The sequence below is a fragment of the Saimiri boliviensis genome, chromosome 4, assembly GCF_048565385.1.
Source record: "Saimiri boliviensis isolate mSaiBol1 chromosome 4, mSaiBol1.pri, whole genome shotgun sequence".
NCBI lineage: Eukaryota > Metazoa > Chordata > Mammalia > Primates > Cebidae > Saimiri > Saimiri boliviensis.
The window spans coordinates 141665356-141675202 of NC_133452.1; the positions used below are offsets into that span (position 1 = coordinate 141665356).

Below are 9847 nucleotides of genomic sequence, written 5' to 3' on the forward strand. Positions count from 1 at the left end.
AAAAAAAAAAAAGTGGCGGGGGAGAGTGGCCCAAGGTAAGCAGAGTAAACATTTTGATTCAGAAATTCAGACCAAGAAATCTTTCATTTAGTCCTTGGCTGTTTTAGAAAATGAAGGGTCCTTGTTAGCATGAAACACTGCAATCTTACATTTACAAAAGCACTGGAAAAGGTGCTAAGAGAGTGGGTTAGTATCAGTTCTTAGCCACTGTCTATTTATAGAAGAAACTGCGGGTTACCTGTCCAGTGCCCATTCTCGGCTTCCTCACAGAACCTTTAAATCACTGGGGAGATCACGTACCCAGCTCAAAGATAATCTTGCTCAGTCAGCTTGTGGAAAAAGTGGGGGCCAAGGAAATGCAAGCAGAAGTCATTGAGGGGATCCTGGCACAGATCTGCAGAGAAGGCTGGCTCAGCTGGACGGTGACTTTTTACTCTCCCCGTTCCTTTTCCATCTTGCCTGGAACCAGGTACCGTAGCCAGAGCTGCAGTAGCCGTCCTGCGGCAGGAGACTTTGACAGTGGCAGCCGCTGGTGGCATTCAGAAGAGCAGAAAGAGAAGAGTTGGGGATGCTGAGGGTGTTGTAAAGCTACACTCCCTGGGCTGTGTGCCACTACATTATATTTTTTAAGTGAGAGGAAAAAATAACCCACTGCCATTGTTGCTTGCAGTGAACATCAGTCCTAACTGATGCAGTGACCTGGAAACATCGCTTAATTGGGGACTTGGTTTCCTCATTTGTGAACTGATGAAGTTAAATCAGAAGATCTCTAAGGTTCTCTCCATTTCTAAAACCTTATGATTCTAAGGCTCTCTATAAATGCGTAAGTACGAAATGCTTGCCTGATCTGTGTTCCATCTTGGCCTTCTGGGCAAATTTGAAAGTGTGTGTGTGTATTGCTAGCTGGAAGTCAAAACGATTATGTACCTAGAGTTGCCTATGACCCAAAAATTCCACTGCTAGGTGAAATGAGCTGAAAACATGCACACAGACAAACATGTGAATGTTCATAGCAATGTTATCTTTTTTTCTGAGGTGGGATCTGGCTCTGTTGCCCAGGCTGGGCTGCAGTGATATGATCTGGGCTCACTGCAGCCTCAACCTCCCAGGCTCAAGTGATTCTCCCACCTCAGCCTCCCAAGTAGCTGGGACCACAGTCACATGTCACCACACCCAGCGAATTAAAATTTTTTTTTTTTTTTTTTTTGTAGAGAGAGGGTCCTCTCTATGTTATCCAGACTGATCTCAAACTCCTGGGCTCAAGTGATCCTCCCGCCTTGGCATCCCAAAGTGCGGGGATTACAGGCATGAGCCACTGCACCCAGCTGCAGCGTGATTCTTAATAGTGAAAAAGTGGAAACAGCCCAAATATCCATCAACAGAAGAATGAGTAAACAAAACATGTCTATCCACACAATGGCATATTATTCAACCATGAAAGAATGAAGTAGTGACATATGCTACAACATGAATGGCCCTTGAAAATATATGCTAAGAAAAAAGAAAAAGGCCCAGCTAGTCACAGAGGACCACAAATAGAATGATATCATTTATATGAAATGTTCAGATTAGGCAATTCCATAAAGACAGAAAGAGTAGTGGTTTCCCTAGCTTGGAGTTTCGTGAAAGATGTGGGAGGGGTGTATGGGGAGTGACTGACAAAGGTATGGGGTTCTTTTTTGGGTGATAAAAATATTCTGGACTTAGATGGTGCTGATAGTTGCACAACTCTGTGAATACACTAAAATCCACTGACTTAAAATGTTTTAAGTGGTGAATTTTATGGTATGCAAATTGTGTCTCAATTAAAAGACAAAAAAATGACTGTGAAATGTTTTGAGTGAAATAAGCTTCTTTGGGTGTGTGTCGGCAAGCACACTTACAGAGAGACAGGAGGGGTGGGGAGGCAGGAAGGCAGCTGGTTAAAAAACAAAAGTATGGAAGAGTCTCTTTTCAAGGGAACAGCTTGACTTTGAAGTGCATTTAGAAAGGCATGACCTCACAATAGGACATCTCTTGTACACCAGAAAGAATTCGCCTCATAGCAGTTTGTCAAGCCACATCTTAACTAAATGGGGATTTGAAAAAAGGGCCACTACAGTCCTCCTTAACTTCTGACTTATTATCACAATAACTAACCCCTGGTAGAATATTCCCTTTTGTAACCATATTTGCATTAGAGCATTGTGTATGTGGTGTTTTATAACCAGGCAATTCAACATCACCTGTCAGTGACTTCATTACAGACAAAAGGCTGGCACTACACCTGTGCCCAACCCATCTGGGAAAGTTGCGTGGGACCATGGCACAACTTCAGGTTTTCCTTGATACCAGGGAAATCATTTTCCCTTCTTCAGGATCCTCATGTGGCTTTGCATACAACAGAACCTGAGCCATGCAGCTGCAGTGAAGTCAGCACAAGGTGAAAGACCCAATTTGTACAGAAAGGGTTCTGGGATCCTAAATCATTCTCTGATCCTCAGTTTCCCTACTCACATAGCAAGGAAGGTAAATGAGATAATCTCTCAAGGGGATTTTTGTTCAAATTGCTATCAATCTAATATCAATCATTTTTGGTGATAAAATGGAAAATCTAACATAGTCTTAGATCATCCCTGAGGCTGATACAGAGGTGCAGACCAACTTAGGGTGCATTGAGGTTTTAGTTTCTTCTTAGACTCTCTAGACGACCTCAGGGTGACTTCAACTCCCCTTCCCTAACCGCAATCTCTGAATCATGCATCACGCCTCAGTGGGTCTTCTAATTTGGGTATTGTGTCTGCCTGGAAATAAATATCCTCCTCAGGCCACCTCAAGGAGGGATAAAACATTTTTTTGGGGAAATGTTGAAAACAGACACACACCACCACTACCACCACCACAACACTACCACATCACCACCACCACCACCAGCATCATCACCATCACTACCACTACCACCATGATCACCACTACCAACACCACTACCCTGCATGACAATAATACCACATTATGACCACCACCATTACCGTTACCATCAACACCACTACCATCACCATCACCACTACCACCATCACCACCACCATCACTACCATCACCATCACCATTACCACCACATAACTACCACAACACTACCACATCACCACCACCACCACTACCACCGCCATCACCACTACCACCACGTCACTACCATAGCACTATCACATCACCACCATCACCACCACCACCACCATCACCACTACCACCACATCACTAACACAACACTACCACATCACCACCACCAGCACACTGCCATCACAACACTACCACCACTACCATCACCACCATCACCATAATTACTGCCATCATCATGACAACACCACCACATCACTACTACCACCACCACCACTATCACGACTACCATCACCATCACCACCATTACAACACTACCACCACTACTATTACTACCATCACCATCATTACTGCCATCACCATCACATTACCACATCACCACCACCACCATCACCATCACTACCACCACCATCACCACTACCACCACCACCACTACCAACATCACCACCACCATCACTACCACAACATTACCACCATCACTACCACCACTATCACCATCACTGTCATTACTGCCATTACCACCACAACACTATCACATCACCACCACCACCACCACCATCGTCATCACCACCACCATCAACATCACCACCACCACCACCATTACCATCACTACCACCACCACCACTAAACTACCACCACTACCATCACTACCTTCATCACCATTACTACCATCACCGTTATAACACTACCACTATCATCGCCACCACCATCACCACTATACACCACATTATAACACTACCACTACCGTCACCACCACCATCACCACCACCACCACCACCACCAGCACCATCACCGCCATCATCACTACCAACATCACCACCACCAAATGCCATCACATAATGGTAATGTAACAAACAAAACTGATGGTTCCAAAATAGCATCTTCATCCAGGTATTAGTTTGAGCATTTTCATTTTGAACTGTTTTTTAATGTATGCATTTAAAGTCTGTATTAGGCCCCAGAGCATCTGCTTGACAGGTCAGTTTGGCACCCACTATTCTAATCACGCCAAAATAAGCTTTAGCAGTGCAGATGTGGTTGTACTGACAGGCTAGCAAGCTCTTCTTCCGGTGCCTGCCTGTTCCCTTCTCACCAGATGGAAGAGCAGTCCCACATGTCCGATATGCCAAGAGGCTCTTGGCTACAGCCCCACTATTCTCTGAGGGTACCGAACACGTGCCTGACAGGTTGTAGGGAAGGCATGCCCAAGGGTAGATCCAGGGAGCCTTGGCAGCTGCCCCAGGTGTTCGGGGCATTTAAAGCTAATGCCACCCTTCAATTAGGATGTTGGAAGCTTTACACTGGCTCAGCAGTAATCACATCTGCCACTCTGCAGTTAAATATAGAAAACGGAGCTGAAGCCCCTGGCTCCAGACACCTGTTTGACCCCACTCATCACTCCGTCAAGTTTTAGAGATGTATAATGCTTGATAAAGTGAACTATGCTCTTTTCCATTTATGGGAGCTATGTGGCAGAATTAATTTATTTTCACACGATTTGGAATTATACAGCTTATAGTTTTCTTTGTAACTATTTTCAAATATATTTAAGCCTTTTTAATAATGGAAATCTTTCTACACTTTTTTCATTTTTTAACATATAAGTAAGAGTAGGACCAAGCAGAATAAAATAAATATAAGGTCAGGCTTAAAGTCTTACATTTTCTAATTTTGAGTTTGTGTGAGTATCTTAAACCTAGTTTCCTTGATTTTTTCTTTCTATAGGGGTATGTAAATTTTGTACATTTGCTTATAACTCACACTTTTTCTCCTCTCAAAGTGAGAAACTGGCCCAGATTAAAGCAGAGTATCAGCAATGTTTTGACAAGGTATAATTTATCCCACAGGAACATCTTAACTGGACATCCATTATTGACATCCCACAGCTTCTTTAGTGGTTGAGTTCAAGTTCAGAGCCAGACTTGGGTTCAAATCCCCAATTCTACTTCTGCATGGGAAAAAAAAAATTGCAGCCAGGCGTGGTGGCTCAAGCCTGTAATCCCAGCACTTTGGGAGGCTGAGGCGGGTGGATCACGAGGTCAAGAGATCGAGACCATCCTGGTCAACATGGTGAAACCCCATCTCTACTAAAAATACAAAAAATTAGCTGGGCATGGTGGCGTGTGTCTGTAATCCCAGCTACTCAGGAGGCTGAGGCAGGAGAATTGCCTGAACCCAGGAGGCGGAGGTTGCGGTGAGCCGAGATCGTGCCATTGCACTTCAGCCTGGGTAACAAGAGCGAAACTCCATCGCAAAAACCAAACCAAACCAAACAAACAAAAAAATTGCAGTAGGCTGAAAACTATTCTGGATTGCCTACTTAAAGTAAAATTCTCCAACAATTCAGAATTTGTAATTCCATCTAAACTCAAATGATGATAAAATAAGTACAAATTGTTAGTAATATAGTACAAATGATTGCCTGGAGAAAAAGTTGCTTTAGAATTGAGAATGATCCTATTTACTATTTATAAATCTATAGCTATTCCTAAGTGCAGGTGATGTGACTAACTTAAAAGGCATATGCCTTTGACAAAAAAGTCAAGTCCATTTATGGAAATATACAGGATAACTATTCTCATATGCACACTAATAAATGAACAAAATTATTCATTGTGACACTATGCTGTAGGGAACTGGCTAAGTAAAACACAGCACAGCTACATAATTGATGTTACGTATCTGTTTAAAGGAGGAAGTTCTCTGTAGGTTCATGATACACTGTTTAGTGAGAAGGCTGCAGAATTGTGTTAGTATTACATCGTGTGTGCGAAGAAAGAAAAAAGGGAAATACTTTACATGGCCTTGAAAATATATGAAATATTTCTGCAGGAATGTGAGAAAGATAACCATGATTAGAATGGTTCCCCTCCAGAGAGGATCAAGGAACACAGGAAAAAGGCAGTCACTTTCCACTCTAAAATCTTATGCTGTACATAGGAACTACTATAAAAACACTTTTTTTTGTAAAGGAGGTAGAGGTATGGTAAGAATTGCACATGAAGACACCGCGTGCTTTCAAGAAGACATCTTTGCAACTAATATTTATTAAAGGCATTTTAAAACTCAGGTTGATCTCTCATTTTAACTGCGGTTGGTTCAATTTTACCATATCCAAAGAATCAATTCAGTTGTGTTTTGACCTATGCCTTTGCTTTTTGTTAAAGGAAGAATTTAATGCAATGTGTTCAGAAAGTTACACTTAAATTGTTAATGAAGAGAAAAAGGAAGAGAAAGAAGAGAGGACACCATTCCGACACAAACGTTTATGTGATTTTAGCCATTACAACAGTAATTCAGAAATACCTCAAATGTTACATTGATGTCATCAATATTACAAAAGAAAAAAAAAGTGACAGGCAACAGTGAAGAGCACCAGAGACCCAGCGCACACCTAAAGTAGACCATGCTTCTTTCCTTCGACTGCCAGGGTATTGTCCCGGGAAGCCCCCCACCCCCTCGACTTCCTCCTCCGCTTTCCCTAACCCGCCTCGCGGGGCATCTACGCCTCGTCCTCGCCCTCCTCCTCCTCGAACTCCCCTTGTTCGTCGGCCGTGGCGTCCTGGTACTGCTGGTACTCAGACACCAGGTCGTTCATGTTGCTCTCGGCCTCGGTGAACTCCATCTCGTCCATGCCCTCGCCCGTGTACCAGTGCAGGAAGGCCTTGCGCCGGAACATGGCGGTGAACTGCTCCGAGATGCGCTTGAACAGCTCCTGGATGGCGGTGCTGTTGCCGATGAAGGTGGCCGACATCTTCAGGCCGCGGGGCGGGATGTCGCACACGGCCGTCTTCACGTTGTTGGGGATCCACTCCACGAAGTAGCTGCTGTTCTTGTTCTGCACGTTGAGCATCTGCTCGTCCACCTCCTTCATGGACATGCGGCCCCGGAAGATGGCAGCCACCGTCAGGTAGCGGCCGTGGCGCGGGTCGCAGGCGGCCATCATGTTCTTGGAGTCGAACATCTGCTGGGTGAGCTCGGGCACCGTGAGCGCGCGGTACTGCTGGCTGCCCCGGCTGGTCAGGGGCGCGAAGCCCGGCATGAAGAAGTGCAGGCGCGGAAAGGGCACCATGTTCACCGCCAGCTTGCGCAGGTCTGCGTTCAGCTGGCCGGGAAAGCGCAGGCAGGTGGTGACCCCGCTCATGGTGGCCGACACCAGGTGGTTGAGGTCCCCGTAGGTGGGGGTGGTCAGCTTCAGGGTGCGGAAGCAGATGTCGTACAGGGCCTCGTTGTCAATGCAGTAGGTTTCATCTGTGTTTTCCACCAGCTGGTGGACGGAGAGGGTGGCGTTATAGGGCTCCACCACCGTGTCTGACACCTTGGGTGAGGGCATGACGCTGAAGGTGTTCATGATGCGGTCTGGGTACTCCTCCCGGATCTTGCTGATGAGCAGGGTGCCCATCCCGGACCCCGTACCGCCCCCAGAGAGTGGGTCAGCTGGAAGCCCTGGAGACAGTCACAGCTCTCTGACTCCTTCCTCACCACGTCCAGGACCGAGTCGACCAGCTCGGCTCCCTCTGTGTAGTGGCCTTTGGCCCAGTTTATTCCCAGCTCCGCTCTGGCCTGCCAGAGGGAAAGAGAAATCTTATGTCACTGGTGATTGTATTAAATACCTTAACCTAAAACTCCTTAATATCGATCAGTGAGTCGATGCTTAGATAAGACTATTTCAGATTATCATCAAAATGGCCAAACATTAACATATTTGTTCGTAAATATAATTCCTAAATAAGGAAGGCCAGGAAACCGAGCTCTTATAAGTTGTCAGGCAAACGTTTTTACCCTATACTAAAGCTAAGCTGGCACATGAGTGGATGCTCTTCCTGCGTTCCCCTCTGGCGGTCACACCTCTTCCAGTCTCAGCTGCCCAGTGTAAAATGAGTCCCTCATGCCATCAGCCACACCAGACACTCACCAAACACGAAAATGTCTGTCTGAAGATCTGGCCGATGGTCCAGACCTAACGGAATCCATCGTGCCTGGCCTCCAGATCCACGAGGATGGCCCGGGGAACGTATTTGTTACCTGCAGGGAAACAACAGTGACTTAGACCCTTCGGCAAAGAGCTCTGCAGAGAAGGGCTTGGTGCCTGCTGCCATCCTGCAGACCTGGATGATGCCCCAAACAAAGGGAGACCCACCACCAGGTTCTCAAAGGGCTCTGTCGGCACAAGGAAACCCAGTGGAAATACTGCAGGGAAAGAGTGGGGCTCCTAAATTGAATAGTCCACCCTCTCCCAGGGCCACACCCTGGAATCCCACGCAAGGGAAAAGGCGGAGGGGTAGAAAAAAACGGAAGGAGTGGGGGTGGGGCAAGGGCGATTACCAGTGGCTTCATTGTAGTAAACATTGATTCTCTCCAGCTGCAAATCACTGTCTCCATGGTAACTGCCAGTGGGGTCAATCCCATGTTCATCACTGATGACCTCCCAAACTGAGACAGAAAAGCTGCATTTAGTATTGCAAGATCCCCAGAAACGCCAAGGCTCACAATGAAATGTCCACGACTCAGTCCGACAACCCAACATTTCAGGAGCTTTAAAGGGCGGCGTGACCCGGGACCAGCCGCGGGGCTTGTATTTTGCAGGGTCAGAAAGTTGAAACTGGGCGTTTCCCAGGGGAACAGTGCTACTCGCCCCGGGAGGTAGGGTTCGAGGGGTGGAAGACCAGCCAAAGCCGGGCAGTGGCAGAGCTCGGCGCATGGGTCGCAGCCCCAGGCGGCGGCAGGAGGCGAGGGCAGCCGGCGAGGAGCGGGTGGGCGGGGAAAGAGGGACGCGAAGGAGCTAAAGGGCTGCGGTTTTAGATTCGAAGCACGTCCGGCGACCGCAAGACAATCGCTCTCCTCCCCACCCCCGCAGCTGGACTCGGGTTCGACTGAGCTGAATGAATCCTCCTCGGTCCCAGCCCCTCGCGCGGGACGGACACACCCTCGCCTTCTCCAGGCACGCGCGCCTGCCAAGCAGCCCGCGGGGAGGGAGGCCGAGGGGTGACCGGGACTCCAAATGAGTTACCGCAGAAAGAAAGAGAGGTGCCCCCTCTGTCCGCGAAAGTCGCCTCCGAGCCCACGCCACCCTCGGCGGCACAAAGCGGCCGGTAAGGTCTGCACTTGGCGATCCCCAGGCCTTTCCCGGACAGCGCCTGGAGACCCCGAGGGGGGATCGGTCCAGGTTCCCGCCCCCATCGACCCCCTCCGCGGCGGCGCCCCCACCTTGGCGCCGATCTGGTTGCCGCACTGGCCAGCCTGGATGTGCACGATCTCACGCATGGTGCCTCGTCAGCGTCCTCCTGCTCCGGCGGCGTCTGGTGGATCTGTCCGTCCTCCCCTCACACACCCACTACGGGGTCACCGGGAAGGCGCTCGGGAACCGACGGGCTGAGAGCGCCGGCCCCGCGGGCTCCGGCTTTTATGCAAGGAGGGTGGGGCGGCCGGCGCAAGCCGCGCCCCCAGCCCGAGCCCCCCAGTCCCCTTCGCGCTGGCGCTCTCCAGGCCCGGCTGACGTAATGCTCCGAGCCCTAGGGACCGTCCGGGGGGCTGGACCACCGGCCCGCGGCCAATCAGAGCGGGCGTGCGGACCGGGAGAGGGGTGGGGGCTTCTGGGAGTAGGGTGGGGGCGTGCTCATTGTCTGGGGCTCTGGTGGGGGTCTGGGTATGGGGATATGGGGGAAGGGTGAAGAAAAGGAGGGCGAGAGGGCGGCGAGGCGAGGGCCACCAGCGCGGCCTGACCGGGGTGGGGGCAGAACTGGCACTGGATGGGAAC

General features: G+C 48.8%; 1 protein-coding gene across 1 annotated transcript; it reads right to left on the reverse strand.

Moving 5' to 3' along the window:
- Nucleotides 1–6119: 6119 nt before the first annotated feature.
- On the reverse strand, nt 6120–9478 carry LOC101045575 (tubulin beta-2B chain). The gene is given in 8 exon segments (XM_074398392.1): nt 6120–7515; nt 7518–7646; nt 8000–8031; nt 8033–8073; nt 8075–8115; nt 8416–8523; nt 9194; nt 9298–9478. Coding segments are annotated over 8 exon segments (1332 nt in total). The 5' UTR covers nt 9355–9478; the 3' UTR covers nt 6120–6592.
- Between the last annotated feature and the right edge of the window lie 369 nt (nt 9479–9847).